The 17,483-nt window shown below is 41.3% G+C and overlaps 1 protein-coding gene and 1 long non-coding RNA gene across 2 annotated transcripts in view; one reads left to right on the forward strand and one right to left on the reverse strand.

Moving 5' to 3' along the window:
* LOC134495561 (phosphatidylinositol transfer protein beta isoform-like) lies at positions 1–16,230 on the forward strand. The gene is made up of 12 exons (XM_063301078.1): positions 1–119; positions 3,772–3,802; positions 3,996–4,141; positions 4,218–4,309; positions 5,822–5,829; positions 6,098–6,172; positions 9,116–9,199; positions 9,642–9,719; positions 11,513–11,623; positions 12,008–12,130; positions 13,033–13,114; positions 15,232–16,230. Exons 1-11 carry the CDS (start codon positions 100–102, stop codon positions 13,078–13,080), a joined length of 816 nt encoding a protein of 271 aa, XP_063157148.1. The 5' UTR covers positions 1–99; the 3' UTR covers positions 13,081–13,114; positions 15,232–16,230.
* Positions 12,124–17,483, reverse strand: part of LOC134495563 (uncharacterized) — a 27,890-nt gene continuing 22,530 nt past the window's right edge. The window contains exon 4 of the long non-coding RNA XR_010067830.1: positions 12,124–12,245. This is a non-coding gene — a long non-coding RNA (uncharacterized LOC134495563). The remainder of the gene's footprint in view (positions 12,246–17,483) is intronic.

Genomic DNA, 17,483 nt, shown 5'->3' on the forward strand with positions numbered 1-17,483 from the left:
CTGGAGTGAGGGCGGAAGTGGCGTCAATGGCCGGGGAGGGGGACCAGGAAGAGAAGGCTCGGTGCTTTGGGCGTGCGAGGTGCTGGAAGGGTGTGAGGGATGGTGCTCATTAAAGAGTTGTAAGTACTGGAGGGGCAGGGGTGAGTGAGTGGTGCGCGGGCGGTTGAAAGGTTAACGGGAAGGTGGGAGGGGCTCTTATAGAAAAGGGGTAGGTAATAGAGAGATACAGGACCCGCTGTAAATGATTACCTCCTCCCCGCTCTTTATTTGGCTATTTTATGCAGCACCTAGCAATTTCATAGTACACAACTATTTTCTTGGGTATCTTGGGTGCTGTGAAAATATAACCGCCCTTAGGTTAGGTCTGGCGTTTGGATGCAGTGGCTCCTTTGGCTATTTTAAGTCAAGGTAGCACTTTTTCCCGTTTTCTAAACAATCTTGACTGGGGTGTTGGATCACAACTTCCATATTCCCAGCCCCCATGCTTGTTGTATCCCAGCACTTCTGAAAGCACCACATGTGTGCATGAAAGTGAGTGCTGCCACATTTCTTCCCACTTCTTTCCTGCTCACAGATGGCACCCAGTTGGGGTGATTGAGATTGACACACTTGACTGCCACAAAGCCTGTTGTCTGCTTCTTAGAACTGACTCATTCCTTGTTTTCATAGAAGACATTTTCTTCTTAATAATCTCCCCCCCCCACATCAAATTTCTTGTTAATGCTCAGTAAGAAATATGGGGAAGGTCATTAATGAGTATCACAATGGTTTCTTGGCTACCTTTCCCAATCTAGAAGCTGCTGTATTTTAGGAAAAGATTTAGTGGAACTTAATTAGAATAAACACAGACATTTGCAAATCTGAACTGTCACTGCAAATCATGCTCAGGCACAGTACACGGGGAAGTTTGCAACAGATTTTTCTTTGCTAACAAGTCAGGACAGATAATAGCAGGAAATCCTAAGAGAGAAGGCATTTGAGATAACAAGAATGGTATTCTACTTTTCTGTTTCATCTTCAGGTAACGGGGTCTCAGAGGACTTTATTTAAGGAAGATTGCAGTCCTGGTGTTTGCCCCATTCCACCCAATGGGTCTTGCTTCTGAATAATATGTGTGTTGTGTTTTACAGTAGAACTGAAAACTTGTGACTTCCAGATGATACTGGATTGTGTTTTCCATCAACTCAGTTGCTGGCTATTTTGGTTGGGGATTACTGTATAGGAGTTGGAGTCTAATTTAGCAAGATTTGAACCATAGTTTCTTACCCCTGTTTTTATAACAAATGGTATTCTTCACAGATATGTCACACATTTCAACTGACAGATATGTACACTGAGGTGTGATTCACACACAACACATTAATTTAGATTTCTTGGTTTTAGTATTACATGAACTCAGCCATTGTTGTTTATAAACCAATGGCTTGATTTAGCATTTTGTGTGAATTCAGCAAATCGTAAGTTACTCAATAAACCATGGTTAAGCAAACACTTTGTGATCTCAGTCTGAAATGTTGTGTTCTATAGATTCTGCTAGATTAGTGTTTCTCAAAGTGTGGTCCAAGAACACTGGGAGTCCCCCAAGACCCTCTCAAGGGTCCACAAAATCAAAATTATTTGCCAGCCTATGTTGAAAAATAATACAATATTAAAATCCCATCAAACTGTCATGAGAAACAGTAGCAGCAGCGAATGCATCAGTTTTAATTTTTAATACAGTAAATATCGATAAATATAACCCATACAAACAAAAGCTCTTTTGGGGTCCCTCATAATTTTTAAAAGTGGGAAGGGGTCCTGTGAGGAAAAAGTTTAAGAAACCCTGCTCTAGATGATGTAACACAGTATGCTTCAACCTTCACTCCATAATCTTATGCTGATTGTAGGAATTGCTGTCCATGATTGCCTGTGGAAAAGACAGATGCTCTAAATACAGTTCATTGCAGAAATATATTTATTTAATTGCTTTCATTCTCAAAAGGCTATGCTGGGTGACTCAAGTTAGCGCTTGGGTGAGAGACCAACAGGAAATATCAGTATTTTATGCTAGATTAGAAAATTTAAAAAGACATCGCAGAATAAAGCAATGGCAAAAGTAGTGGCAAGCCACCTCCTTATCATGGCCAAGAAAACTACATGGATATGGCTGTGAAATCACTAGGATTCAAGTCTGATTCAGAGATTTTGCCTTTATTCTGTGGGCTGATAGAGGCTATTTTTTTTTTGTAAATAGCTTTGTTCCTGACTAGTTAATAATTTGGGATTTTCTCCATACTCAGTTAATATAGGAGTGGTTAATTTAGATTGCTAAATTAGGGGCTTAGCTTGCCTGTGGACCCTCTGCTGTGTTTTCTGAATGTTGTTATTGTTGTCTTGTCTGGGCATCTGTATTATGTTACATTTTTAGCTGTGTTTTCATTCTATATTTGATATTTTGTAAGCTGCCCAGAGTCTTTTTTTGCATTAGGTCAAAAAAAGACAGGTGGCGTTAACTCATCTAATGAATAAATATTTAAATATGTATGCTTCAAATTGCAAAGCTTTTGATGATCTGTTGTGCTTCTTGGGTACCAATATCTTTGTGTTACCTCTGCAAATACAGAGTCTACACAATTTATGGTCCACAGATATCTGTCTGCTCATTCATAATGGCCCAAGTCATTTGTGCCCCCCATAAAACTCTAAGCAAAAAGTGTATTATTTACCACTTAAAAAGAAACTTGGGGCAGCAACTTTCCTTAGCTCAGGTGGAATGGGGATGATGTATTATTTCTGTTCTTTTATTTGTTAATTGTAACCTCCTTCTGTACTCTGCCTTGAGTTGCTTGGCAGTTAGATGGCCTTACAAATCTAATAAATAAACATAGATAAGTGACTGCTGACCAGCTTAGTACATGATAATTGTAATATGTAAATAAGCCTCCTGCTCAGAGTATAATGGAAACCAATTGTGCTCTGCGTGCATGTTTTGTTTTTAATTGTAAACTGCTTTGAGACTTTTTTTTTAAAATGGGAAGCTATGTACAACTATTTTAAATAAATAATGTCAATCAATTAAACTGCAGTATCCAGTATAAATTGCTTTATGACTTAACATTGTTATGGATTTTATCCACTGAACACAGTCGAATCTCTTAAGATGTTTCCAGATGAATAGTTTCTAGTGCTAGAAATCAAAATTGTATTTCTTTATGGCTATTTAATATTTTCTCCATGACTTTTTAAAGCAAAAAAGGGAGGGAGTTAAAAAAAGAGTTGGTGGTAAGAAAAGGTGGAAAAGTTTTGTTATCTGTATCCACTGTAAAATTCTGTGGCTGAAGCAAAGTGATTGGGAAAGGTCCTTATTTCAGGTCTCTTTAGGCAGGAAAGATGTGTTAATAAATATTCTAGTGATTTTTCTTCATGGAATGGGAATGTTTCTTGCTGACCAAGCAAGAGAATCATATCCTTTTCAACTTTTATTTCTTGTGGGATCCACTAAAAACAAATTGAGAATTAAAATCTAATCTGAATCTTTTCTGTCTGGTCTGGTCAGCAGGCTTGTAAAGAATCCTTTTTAGTTCAGATAATTCAGTAGCCTTTTCTAGGAGATCACAGTTGAGCTGTCTATGAAATCTGTTCCATTCTGCCTAAATATTTGTATGAGCACATCCATGCACTCTTTTTATGTAGCACATGAAGTAGGGAGGTGGGAGGGAATGAATGTTGGGGGAAACCTATCTAACCATTTTCCTTCTCTTTCTTTTCTTCCTCTGCCAAAAAATAAACCAGCCGGGTGGTACTACCTTGCTCTGTAGAAGAGGTAAGTTCTAAAACCCTGTTCTGAGGGAATTCACAATCTTATGAGCCCCCTTGATAAAGAGTGTGGGTAATGATGGGCTGCTATAAAACAGTCCAGATTCTGGCTTGCTTTGCCTTTCACTCATGAATGGGTTTTGGTGACCTGCCCCAGGGAAAGCAGCGTTTTAACCCCTCTGTCCTTTTGTCCTCTTCAGTATAAAGTGGGGCAGTTATTTTCCGTGGCTGAGGCTAGTAAGAACAACACTGGTGGTGGTGAAGGAATTGAGGTGCTCACAAATGAACCCTATGAACATGAGGGGGAGCAGGGACAGTACACCCACAAAATCTACCACCTTCAGAGGTAAGAACCATCCTGGGTGGGGGCAGCTGAGGGCCGGGCAGGGTCTGAGGCCTTCCCTTGCTTCTTTCTCTTGCAGCAAAGTTCCAGGGTTCATCAAGATGTTTGCTCCCGAAGGGTCCCTTGTTGTCCACGAAAGAGCCTGGAATGCCTATCCCTACTGTCGGACGGGTGAGCCTGCGGGAGGGGAAAAGAGACCTGATTGTTATTGGCAGAAGCTATTATTGACCAGCACGGTGTCTTTCAAGCTCCATAGTTCAAGAAAGCTTTCAAACGTCCATATGTCATTGAAGCAATTTTGTTTTCGCTAGAGGTTCCCAGCAGTGAATAGGCAGCGTCTTGACAGAGGGATCAGGGAGCGCCCATTTGCTATAATCATGCTGGAATTGAGAATGGGGCAGTTGCAGATGGTGGGGGGAGCTTGGCATAGTTTGCCAGCAGATCTCTGTTTATTATTATTACTTTCCTCGAATGCAATCTGAAAATACCAAAGCTCTAGAAAATTAGTCACAGGGCAACGGAGCCTTTAGAAGGCCATGAGATCTTTCTTATTCAATTCTCCGATTCACCTTCTATGTGGTTAGCATCGCATGAGAGTGAGCTGACCCCGCTTCCTCCATAGCTGGTATTGGCAGCCTATGGCCTCCTCCAGATCCATTTGCCTGAAATCAGAAACATGAAATCCATAGCAAAAGACTTAAAATAAGTTTAGCATAGTTTTTTTAAAAGGAAAGAAAAATGCCCAAATTGTGCTCCATAACCTAGAGAAAAATTGAAAATCAGGCCCTGTGTCACATAGCCCTGTTCACTTGGCATCATCATTCAGGCCACCGTGGCCCTCAGTCCTCCCCCCAAAAGTTAAATGCAATGCTTGGCCACGAAAATGTTGCCCACTTTTACATTTTGACCTGTCATGAGTAAGGATGGCGAGCAGGGGGCTCCCATCCAGACTGTTAAGCGCATGCGTAGCACTGAGGAATTGGGCAGCCATTCAAAGAGACACAGATCGGGACCGCCTTAACCTTTGGGGTTTCTATGTCTGGGTTTTTCCCACACTTCTTCAGTTTGTTAGGATTCCTGTTATGTACAAGCAATAAAACATTAGAGACTAGTTCCTTGTCTCAGCGTGGTTCCTGGCTGTTAGGACATGACCTCCTCCTCAGCTCTGATACCTGTAGCATTCTGCTTGCTGGGTGCTGGATTCTAATGTGAGACATTTTGAGTCATGCATGGTTAGTATAGCACTTTTAGAGCTCTAAATAGTATAGAGCAGTGTTTTTCAACCTTGGCAACTTTAAGATGTGTAGACTTCAACTCCCAGAATTCCCCAGCCAGCCTTGGGGAATTCTGGGAGTTGAAGTCCACACATCTTAAAGTTGCCAAGGTTGAGAAACACTGATATAGAGTATATCCACATATGTGCCATGTTTCAGACACCTAGTTACACAGAAGGCTATGAAGATGTACTGCAAAGGTAGAAAGGCCAGGATCAGTGGGCTTATCTTTTCCTCCCTCCCCCATCCCGATTCTAATTGAACTGCTGGATAGGCCTGTAATCTAACCTTAATTAAGATTATTGTTGGGGCAGAATAATAAGATGTGACTTAGAAAGATTTTCTGTTTTGCTTTGCCATACTAATGCGCTTTCTATCTTTTCTTTTATTTTGGTCTTACCTGCTGCAGTTATTACGGTGAGTGACTTTGGAAGTTGGCAGCTGTGGGTGGGTGGGCCATTTTTCCCAGGTCTTTTCCCCCATCCACAAAACTTCCCTGGCCTCTTGAGCACATCTTTGTCCTCTAATTCCCACACCCTATGGGTTCTATGTGATTCATATGGATTCACTCAGAGCCTTCAGGATAACATAGCCCTGACAAATGCTATGTGGCCTTAGTGTTTGCAGGTTCTATTGTCTGCACAAAGAATTCTGGGTAACCTTGTTTCCTTCTCCTCTTCTATAGAATGAGTACATGAAGGATGACTTCTTTGTCAAAATTGAAACGTGGCACAAACCGGATTTAGGCGAACAAGAAAATGTAAGTAGGAGCATGCGAATCTAACAGATTGTTCATACAAAGAAATGGGGTGCCTAAATCCTACTGAATTCTGTTCTTTGTAGACAGAAAGGCCTTGTATTGCTGGGCTCAAGTTTTATTACTCAGAAGTAAAATTGTTGTTAATCAGTGTTTAGGGAACATCCAGAACACCACAGACTAGTTCTGGTCTGGAGAATTAGCTTCCAGAAAACTGTTGGAACAGCTGAATCATTGTGGTTCAGAGAATTCGGTTTTATATATCCCTATCAGCATTTTTTTACTTGTGCAGCTAATTGCCCAGAAGAGAGGTTTTGAATCATTAAGATTATGTGCTTATTGGCTTCGTGTGACATGGGAAATTAAACTGCTTTATTTCCTTGGGGCTTGGCATGTTGTTCAAATCCAGCCATTATGGTTTGTATGATGTTGGATTTAACATGGTGCAAGCCTAGTTTATTTATGGTTAAATTAATAGTTAATCATCATAGGTGAAATAGGGATGTGCAAAACTCAACATTTGAGGCATAGAACATTCCTGTGTTCTCTTTTTGTCTTCTGGAAGAGGCTGATTTGGTTTTTTGGGAGTGGCTCCGGTTTTCCAGAAATAAATCTACCTCTCCAGAAATGGCTTGTGGTATCTAGGCAGGGTATCAACACTGAGTTTTTATTTTCTTTTTTTAAAAAGAATTTTATTAAGTTTCAAGACAAAGATAAAAGCTACAAAAAAACCCAAAAAAACTACAAAAAAAGAAAAAAGAACTAAAAAGATGTGAAAACAAAAGAGGTTTTTTTTTCAACATTACAGAAAGATGTGACTTCTGACTTTTAACAGCAGGGATATACAAAAATTTTCCATAATTATTCTCTTACTCTATATTAAACCAAAACCACATTATTTCTATAAATCATTCCACTTTAGCACATGATAAAAATCACTAAGTACAGTTACTCCCTCCCTTTATATTAAAATAAAGAAAAAAAAATCATATAAACCTCCTAAACAACTTCCGCCCCCCAAAAGATAACACTTATTTAATTATTCCCTTCCTACTACTATTCTATATGTTTCTGTCTATTATAATAAAAATCATACTAAAAAGCACATAAATTGTCTGCCATTATACTTAATAGTACAACAGTTTTAATAATCTTAATAAACCCAAAAAAGAAAAACAATTTGAAACAGTAACCTTAAATCAAATCCTTAAAACCATCCAAATAAACATTTTTAATACCCTAATAAACTTAATCCAAAACCTTAAAAATATACAAATAAGCACTAAGAGAGCCAGCTTCTCCTCGCTGTAGAAAGCCTCTCTTAGGGTACGCATACTTAAAATATATATATAAATTTGGTGATTTAGAAATGGGGTGGCCAGTCTTAGTGTCCCTTCAAGGCTACAGTGCGGCTTGGAAAATGATAACATCCCTACCTCCCAGCTAGCTTTTACCAGTCGAATGCGAAATGCTGTTTGTGATCTTCTGGTTGCAAGCAGCCATCCAGAGGACAGATGGGCTGATTCCAGGTGTTTTCCTTTATCTGGAGAACACTCCTGGGCTTTAGGAAAACCCGCCTGAGCCCGAAAAAAATTGCCATGTTGTCAGTTTCTCCCGCTAAGCCCGTGGGCACAGCTGCTCAGTCTGCCATGTCCCCACTGGAAGTCCCTCAACACTGAGTTTTTCATGCAGCTAGTGTGAAGCACTTAATAGGGAATAAAGCTCTTATAGCAAAGAGATTTTAAAAAAGAGGAAACCAGCTGGAGGAAAAGCTTGCTTGACTCCTGTAGCCCTAAATCAAAACAATTCTGTTTAATCATGATGTACAGACTAGCCCAATGAAACAAGATTCTACAGGGCAACAGACAAAAAGAAGTAACCTAAGTCTTAAACAGGCTAGCATTGAAATTATCAACAATTAAAAAGTCCAAGCAAATGAAAAAGGCTTTAGCTTGATGACAATATGTCATAGGAGAAATTGGAGAAAGACCTGGAGAACGTGTTCCGAAGGAGGGTTGAGGCCCCAAAGAAGACAGCATTCCATATGCAGCCCACCCATTCCTTAAAGGAGGGCAGCTGGAAAAGGGTCTCTGGGGATTCTAAGAAATTAAAAGGGAGCTGGCAGCAATTTTAGACACGGGCTGCATTCACACATGCTAGCCATATTTCTTTTGTTAAAGAAGCCAGAGACATTAGAGGGGCAGTCTTTCAGACAAGCCAAGTTTCCATGGTTCGTTTATAATTTCCTGTCTAATTCCAAGTTTTCTCTTTCTTTTTAAAAACAACTCTTGGTTTACATATCTATGCCTCGGTTAGATGCTTGGGAAAGGCCTTATAGCAAACTAGGACTGAGTCAGGAAATCACAAATACTTGCCCTGTTCACACATCATACTGTGCTACACTTGTAGTCAGTGAGCCAACAAAAACATAGTTTCAAACCAGTTGGATGTTCTAAAACCATGATTATCTGATCTATATACAGCCACAAGCTGAGCAAAAACCAACCAAAGTAGCTCGCTGGTGCTGCATATGTGGCCACTGGGTGATCCATATGGCCCTCCAGAACTTGTTATCAAACAAGATGGAAATTATTAAATATTTCACTTTTTAAAAAAATATTTAATAAGGGTTTCTTAAACCATTCAATTAATGAGAGGAGAACACTCAGGCTGATAATTTTAATTATAATTAAAATTCAATCAAATTGTTTTGTCCTGATCCTACTCACTTCTTTTTGGAATGCAATTCTGGACAGGCTACTCCAAAGCCAGACCATAAAAAGTTGCCTGCTCTTGCCTTACTGTGAGTTGTGAACTCAGTCCCTATCTAATATATTACCAATGCGTATAAAACATAAGCTGAGAAGTTCTCCAAAATCACATCCATTTGATACTATACGTGATTTCTGAAATAATGCAGGGATTCTAACTCTTTCTCCTTTGCAGGTCCATGGACTTGATGCAGAAACCTGGAAAGATGTGGAAGTTGTTCACATAGACATTGGTGATCGGACACAAGTATCAGATGATGTAAGAAGATGCTGCCTGGACTGTCCCTTGGCAGTTGGCAAGATGGGTGACCTGAGATGAAGGCAGGGCAGTTCTGGGGCATGAAAAGAGGACTGGGAGACAGCTGTGGGCTGGATAGTCCACTTCTGGTGGCAACCATGATGACTGCTTTTACCAGTTCCACCAAATGCTTGCTAAAGTTCTGGTGTGATACTTTGTCTTCTTTGGATGTTAAACATTGCCTTTTTTGTTCTTCCTCTGTAATTAGGTTAGTCATTTTCTGCTCAAGCTATAGCAGGAGATTTACTGACTTGTTCTGACTACGGTTCTGATTTCTTTCTCATCCACTGAATGGAGAAAAAAAAAATCCTCATGCTAGATATCCAGATCCTTCCTCACATCACAGCTTGGTGGGGCTTCTGTCCTGCATGCTGCCACCTTTCTCAATTCTTCTCTCTTTCAGGATTACAAGCCAGATGAAGATCCAGCTCTTTTCAAATCTCTGAAGACGGGCAGAGGCCCTCTTGGTCCTGACTGGAAGGTATACCTCCCCCCCCCCCAATTGGCTTTTCTGTACATCTTTGATTGCCCTCCCCCCAGCATTTCTAACTTTCAGGCATTCTAGATTCCAAGAGAGGCTTGATGGGAAGCAACCTCATTAGAGCCCCCAAAATTTGGTTTGACCAACCAAGTGTTTGTGGTGATCAGGATCTCTCATCCAAAATAGGAGGTCAGTCCTGCTTTTTCCCATAGAACTATAAAGCTTGCTCACACACTGGGCTGTCACACTGGGCTGACTTAAGCTGCCTGTGCATTTTAGAGGTGTTGTTACGCCACAGAATTCATCTGATACGCTAGAGTAGCCTTCCACAATTTGGCACCCTCTGAAAATGTTGGGTTACAGCTCCATCATCCCCAGCCTGCATAATTGTAGCTGGGCATGTCTGGAGAGCACCAGGGTGGGGGTGACAGACTGATAGTGTGCAGATCTAGATTCAGATTGCCTCTGTCCTTAAGATATATCTGGTGGTCCCAAGCCAGCCACTGCTTTCTCAGCCTAACATGAACTCTTTAGAGAAAAGTCATCTTGCTTTCTTCACTCGAAAGATTGTTCTGAGGAGTAAATGTTTTTTCAAGTACATTATTTGTTGAGAAATGGAAACAGGATAAGCAAAATTCATGTGAAAAATTTCGATATAGTATTATCTGCTCTTTGCCTCTCTCAAATTAAGATACTTCACCCAAGAGAAATATTACTTTAAAATTCCAGGATGGGGGGGCACCTGTGCCCACCCCCCCAAGCCTTGGGTGTTGTTACCATTTTTTAGAAATTCTTTCCAACCCAATACGAATGACAGAAGGAAATGGTGTAAAGGGGCTTGCAACTCCAGTCTACCTGTCTGAGCAGAAAGCTCTCTGAACAGAACTGGGTCAAATTTGGTATGTGGGGAGAAACCAGCAAGAGTTTAAAAATGGGCTGGATCCAGCCAAGGGCTGTGGAGCAAAAAGTCTAGAAAATTTCCCCCACACTTCCCAATGGGAGAGGCAATTGAGCAGCGGCTCAGCATGTTGCTGAATGCTCCATCCTAAGGCCTCCCTTCCCTCCTTCCTGGTCAGGTGATCTAAAGCAGTTATTTTAAAAGAGTTGGGAGAAATTCCAGAAGCTGTGCTCTGCATGCTTTCCTGTGACAGAAGGAGAACTCAAACACATGACTGAAATGAGATTATAGTACAGGTAGCCCTTGCTTACTAACTGCCTCATTTAGCAACCGTTCAAAGTTATGACAATGTAAAAAAAAAAAAGCTTTGCAACCAATTCTCACAATTATGACTGTCACAGCATCCCACAGTCACATGATTGCCATTCAGGCGCATTTACAACCATCGCAGCATCCTGCAGTCACCTGATCGCCATTTGTGTGCTTAAACAGAGTGAATGGAGAATGCGGAAGTAAATCAAGTCACAGTCACAAGATGCTCACTTAATGACCACAGTGATTCACTTAACAACTGAATGGGAAGTGACATTGTAAGCCCATTGTGGTCCCATTATTTTCTGCTTAATGACCCCGGCGTTTAGTGACAGGGTTGCTGGTCCCAATTGTTGTCACTAAGTGAGGACTACCTGTAACTATATTTAATTATAAACCACTTCTCTGAAATCAAGTTTCATTTGTGTTCTGGCCCATCTGTTTTGGGGAATTTATCTTCTGGCATGCCATTCAAAGGCCACGTGCACCCTTGGTCTAGAAAAAGTAGTGCATCCTGGCCTTGCCCTAACTCTTCTGATTTTATTCTCTCCCCCTCCCCGCTACCCTTTTTAATTCCTGTTAGCGGGAACTAGCCAATAATGAAGATTGTCCCCACATGTGTGCCTACAAACTCGTGACCGTGAAGTTCCGCTGGTGGGGCCTTCAGGGCCGGGTGGAAAAGTTTATCCAGAAGGTAAGCTCAAGGTGGGCAGTTGCTTGCTCTGCTTTGGGAAAAGTTGCTGGTTTGAACAGAAGTGGAATCCGAGGCTCTCTCCCCCCTCTGTCTGAGGGGGAACGCCCCCCACACCAGTAGCGTCAAGCTGAGGTAGCTCTTTGTGGATTAATAAGATAGAGAGGTTGAACCCCATAAAGATTGGCCCGTCTTCTCAGGAGAAGCACTAGAGTTGGCTAGTTCAAAATGACAACGTCTTGCTTTTCTGTCTGAAGAGCCTAGCCTGGATTTACCCCTATGGCTTTGAGGTCTGAAGACTTAGAAAGCTCGCTTCTGTTCCCACGTTGGGCATCCTGTATTCTCAGCATCCCAGTTTCTTAAAAGTTTCTCTTTCTCTTCTGACAGCAAGAAAGACGTCTCTTTACCAACTTCCATAGGCAGCTCTTCTGCTGGTTGGATAAATGGGTGGATTTAAGCATGGCTGACATCCGGCGGATGGAGGAGGAGACGCAGAGAGAGCTGGATGAGGTACTGAGGATTGTTACCAGTTTGGGAGTAGCATATGTACCGGGTGGGGTGGTAGAACAGCTTTATTTCCCCAAGAAAAGTCTCTGCTTTAACAGGGGGCGAGCCCTTTATTCTCCTAAGGGAGGAAATGAATATAACAGTATTTTTTAAAATGAAGCATCCTAGCTAAAAATGAAACAAGGTTGCTTTGTTTTCTTCAAAATCATGCTTTATTCTTAAAAGGTTGCAAATAGCGAGAGAGAGCGCACTTAAAAAAAATAAAAGTGGCTTTTATCTTTATAGTATGAAGATGTAAAAAGATTACACTATTGATCTATAACGTGGAAGAGAAATCTGTGATCCATATGCAGCCTCTTTCCAACCCATTTTGTGTATGCCGCACTCTCTCTCCAAGATAAGGTTGCTGAAATTAGTAGCAAAAACGTCACTTCTCAGCCTTTTAGCTACAATCAAGTGTAGTAGTAGCAAAACCACCAGATTTTAGTGATACTATGTTGTGTTGGGCTTCATTATCTGTTTCAAGTTTGAAAGATCCCAAACCCTTCAAATAGTGTAAAAAAAAATTGGCCTGCCTGTCTCCCCTAGTGACATTGCTGTGCAATTGCTATGTCTGTTGGGTCCTTTCAATGGCAAATAATTAAAAAGAAGGGACAGCCCCTTGCTTCTATAGGGTTGTCTGCTCCTGCTCCATATTCATAAACAGCCACCTATGATTAAAGTATGGAAATATGTGGATGCATTTAAATTCAGTTGTACTTGATTACTGCTAGGAAACACAAAACTGTTTTGACTTGATTGACAAGCAAGATCAAGGCTAGGAGAAACTTGAAGCAGGCCAGCTCCATTAAGAGATTATTCTTGCAAGAAAGCCACTCAGCAAGGAATTCCATGTTCTGTTGCAGATCCGCCAGAAGGGTACAGTGAGAGGCATGACTGTCGGGGATGAATGAGTGCCCCCTGCTGCCTAGGCCAAGAAGTGACAAGGTTGGAAAAACAGAATGAATAGCATGCTGGAAAAAGGCGGGAAGTTGATTCAAAAGCTTATGTCCCAGCTTAATACAACAGAGATGCAAGATGTTTGCCACACACAGCCTCTGCTGCTCCCACTACAGTGCAAGTAAATGAAAAAAAGAAGACTATAATTAGCCACAGAGACCCAGTTTAGTGTAGTGGTTAAGACACCAGGCTAGAAACTGGGAGACCTTGAGTTCTGGTCCTGCCTTAGGTACAAAGCTGGCTGGGTGACCTTGGGCCAGTCACCCTCATTCTGAGGAAGGAGAAGGCAATGGCAAACACTTCTGAAAAACCTTGCCAAGAAAACTGCAGGGACTTGTCCAGGCAGTTGCCAGGAGTCAACACTGACTTGAAGGCACCAAAAAAGAAAAAGAATAAAAAATAATTAGCCATAATTTGTCTGTTTTAGTGCAAGCTAGGATATTAATTCAAGGTTTAAAAATTGGCTTGGGTTGAACAGGAAGTTACAGCTAATTGTTGATTTCCTGGCTTACTTGAATCAACTGTGAGAGGGCTGCATGCACAGGAAAAGATTTGTCACATCTTATTTAGCTGAGATCCAGCTGTACAGATGTGGTCAACAGGGTATAGATAATCTTTGTGGGAAATGAGCATATAAAGCTAAAATTAGGGATATTCTAAAGCCACTTCTGATAACTTCCATTGCATTACTGTCACAACTTTCTTATGATTAGAGATACAAATTCAGATAAAGAATAGGGTTGGCAGACTCATAGTTGCTGTATTTTTAATCAACAAAGCATAAAGTGCCTTCCTCGATCTGATATCTTTCAGATGTGTGGGGTTCCGGCTCCCTTTGTTCCTGGCCAGCATATGAATTATAGCCCAAAACATCTGAAAGACATCTGATGGAGGAAGGCTGGCTTAAATCTTTCACTTAGCATTCCTCTTAAACTTTATTTGTATGCCTAAATTGCTTTATGTAATTATAAAACCAAAGCAGCTCACAGAATATTCTTTTTAAAGAACGCTAAATTAATCTATAGTATAAATTCCACTTAAAAATGAGGAATGTAAACGCAGTTGCAGTAAGCAACCCAGCCACAAGCAGTCTGCTTTAAAAAGTAGAATGCCAGGCATTTTGATCGAAAGACCTCCTTTGAAGATTTCATTTTTGTGTCCAAAAGAACAAATTTGGGGCCCAGGAGCCTTTTTCACTGGTAGAAATTAAGAAATCCTTACTTTTGAGACTTACTGTACTTTAGCAAGTTGAAGACTCAGAGCAAGGCCTCTGGTTCTTTAAGTAGTTCTTAAATTCAAGCGAAGTTTAGAAAAAACAGCTTTGCAGATTAGGAATAGTTTGTACTTATTAATACACCCCTTTCATTGTCTTCATCCCCCACGGGGTAAGACCTCATGTCCAAAGGTACCTCTTACAGTTAGAATCCTCTGGATCTAAACTGGGCAGAAGTTAAATTAGGATTGCATATAACCCCTTGGTGACTATAACCGAGAAGCAAACATTTCTGATTTCCTATTGTTTAACAAAAGCAAGAAAAATATTTTTAATTTTTAAAAAATGCCATAGCCAGAATTGTGCTAAATGTGTATATTTTCACATCGGTACCTATTTCCTGTAATAGGGATGCTAATTGATGCTCTTCCTGGAGCTCTACAGAGTGTTCGAAGGATTTACATTAGAATTCCTGATCCATGCAAACTATAACGTAACTTGGTAGTATTATATCTGGTGTCCGGCTCAGGGAAAGCAGGGGCTGATTCTCCTGCCCTCCCTCAATTATTTCACAGTTGGCCCTGATTAATGGAACTCAAGGTTCTAGTTAAAAGAGAGGTAGATTTCACATGTTACAGTCGGCCCTCTTCTGTTTCACATGGTGTGACATTTCAAATGCATCATCTGAGCCTCCAGAGATAGAAAGCAAGGCACACAAGCAGTTGCCCATCTCTGGGGCCTTGTCTGCACATCCCCTCTCTTCTTGTTTATGCAAGTGTGAGTCAAAGAAGGCTGAAATATAAGTAAACTTGTCTAGGTTTAGACTAAAGTTTGCTCCCTATAAGAAAATACTACTTTTTGCTCATTCCTCTCTGTCTCTTTTCTACCCTAGATGCAGTGCCCATTCTGACCTGAGATTGGACCTATCCTTGTGGGACTTTTCCTTCTCTCTCTTCCTCTCTCTCGTCACCTTGGAAGAGGGAGAGGGGTTCTTTATTTCATTCCATCCTTTTGGTCCAGAAATATTCCAAGCTGTCCCTGATTTTACCAGCCTGGGGAGCCCCATGAAACTGCTGCATATTACTTACTGATCATGGATTAATAGGTGTCCTTACCGCATGAATGGGATATCCAGGGGGGCAAGGACTTTTCAGGGGTGGGGGGGCGTCTCCCTTTTTTCACACTGCAGGGTCAGGAATGCATGACTATTAATAACATTAATCTTAATATTCTTTAGATCATACTTTGGTCGGTGGGTGGGTGGGAAATTTATAGGAAGTGGGAAAGCAAAATAAGAATGTTTGAGTTGGGTGGGGGGAAATTAAAGTTAGGAATATAGTCAGTTTCTCTTTCATGGTGGAGAGTTGGAATGCACCCTTTTAAGTCCCACGTGAAAACGATTTCTCTCCTTTCAAACCACATTCAGCTTCCAAAGCTGTAGGAAAAAATGAGGTTTTCGCTCCAGGAGTCCTCTTATGCATGCCACACGATAGCGTCAAACATGCCACTAGACAGGCCAGTTACAGGCAGAAATGTGTCTCCCCACTTGACCCGATTTCCAGACATGGCATAAGCTGTGTCATCAAAATTTGATGGGACAGTTTCCTGCCATACGTTTCTGCTCGGAAACAGCACTGGGACATTCTCTTTGATCCAGGGTCCTTTACCTTGCTTTCCCTCATCCCCACCTCAGGGGAGTGGGAAAGCAGGTGGTTTTCCGTTTGGGGGAGAGGCACATAGAAGCATTTTAAGCCTTCTGGGGCTTAAGAAGAAGGAAAAAGACTTGGACGCCCTGGGCTGTAGTACAAGGATCTGAACAGTATTTTTTTTAAAAAAGAAAACACTGAAAATCTTTTTTAAAAAGTAAAACAGTAAATAAACTTGAAACTGAGTTCTTGTTTAATTCTTATATTGGGTGAGGATCAACAGCTGCTGTGTGGTATTTCAGTCCTATTGTAATTTGTGTTCTCTTGATGCTGCACTGAAGGTTGAAGTGGGACGTTTTATGCAATTTCATACGTTACTCGTTTGCACCCCAGATTATTCTAGACTTTTCTCAGAACAATCCCACGTGTAAATGTGCTCCATCCTCTTTTCTGGCAGGTTGGCTTCACACCCTAGAAGATAGGAATTCTGTTCCTTACCCTTGCTTGGAAAACAAGGCAATTCCAAAAAAGTACGGTTCAAAAAGCACGATTGCAAGAAGTTGAGAGTCACAGCTTTATCAGTGCTCTGTCACAATCTGTTTTAATTTGGACTGTCCAATTAAAAACATTCTGGGTGATTAATTCAGTGACTTTACAACTACAAGCTTTGGCATGCTGCTGAAATAATATTTGCAGGTAGGGATGGCTGACAGTTGGGACAATTGAGGAAACACCCATCTATTGCCTGACTGCCCAGGATCCCTATCCTGCAGAAGTAAGAACATTTAAATGCTTGTCAGCTGCTCTATTTTACTTCCCCACCCTTTCTGACCCCCTCTCTGCAGGTCTTCTAAATGTGAACATTGTCCACACATGCTCAGAACCATCCCCAATTAATGGAGTCCTTGGTGGGCTCTGAGCTTGGCTGTTTGCTTGCAGGCATTTCATTAGCCAACTAGGTAACATCATCAGTGCAGGTGAGTGTGGGATTTGCTCCCTGCTTATATTAGGCATTGTTTTCTGCTTGATTGTTTGTCTGGTGTTAATCCATGCTTCTCTGAGTGTTGGAACTACCTAAGAGAAAACCACACCCCCACCAACACTGGCAGGGCAATCTGCTGTGTATAAACAGGGAGCAAACCCCACACTCCCTCGCACTGATGACGTTACCTAGTTGGCCAGTGAAACATCTTCAAGCAAACAACCCAGCTCAGAGAGCACTGCCAAGGACTCCGCGGTTCAACCCTGAGCTACAGATATTCTCTTCTATTGGAGCCATCCTCAATAATTGTAAGCATTCTGCTGCCACGTTAAATCTTGGCATTCAGGTTCTGTGTGGGCCCAAACCACCTGAATACCAAGTGGAACTATTCTGTTTTCACGGTCTGTCCTAGAAGTTAGAGGCTCATGAAGTACCTTTAACTGTTAAGTCCCTTCTCTTCAGTTGCAAATTGTATAATGTTGCTTTATTCGTGGCTCAGAACCATTGAGTTGCTAT

The sequence above is a fragment of the Candoia aspera genome, chromosome 4 (genome assembly GCF_035149785.1).
Source record: "Candoia aspera isolate rCanAsp1 chromosome 4, rCanAsp1.hap2, whole genome shotgun sequence".
NCBI lineage: Eukaryota > Metazoa > Chordata > Lepidosauria > Squamata > Boidae > Candoia > Candoia aspera.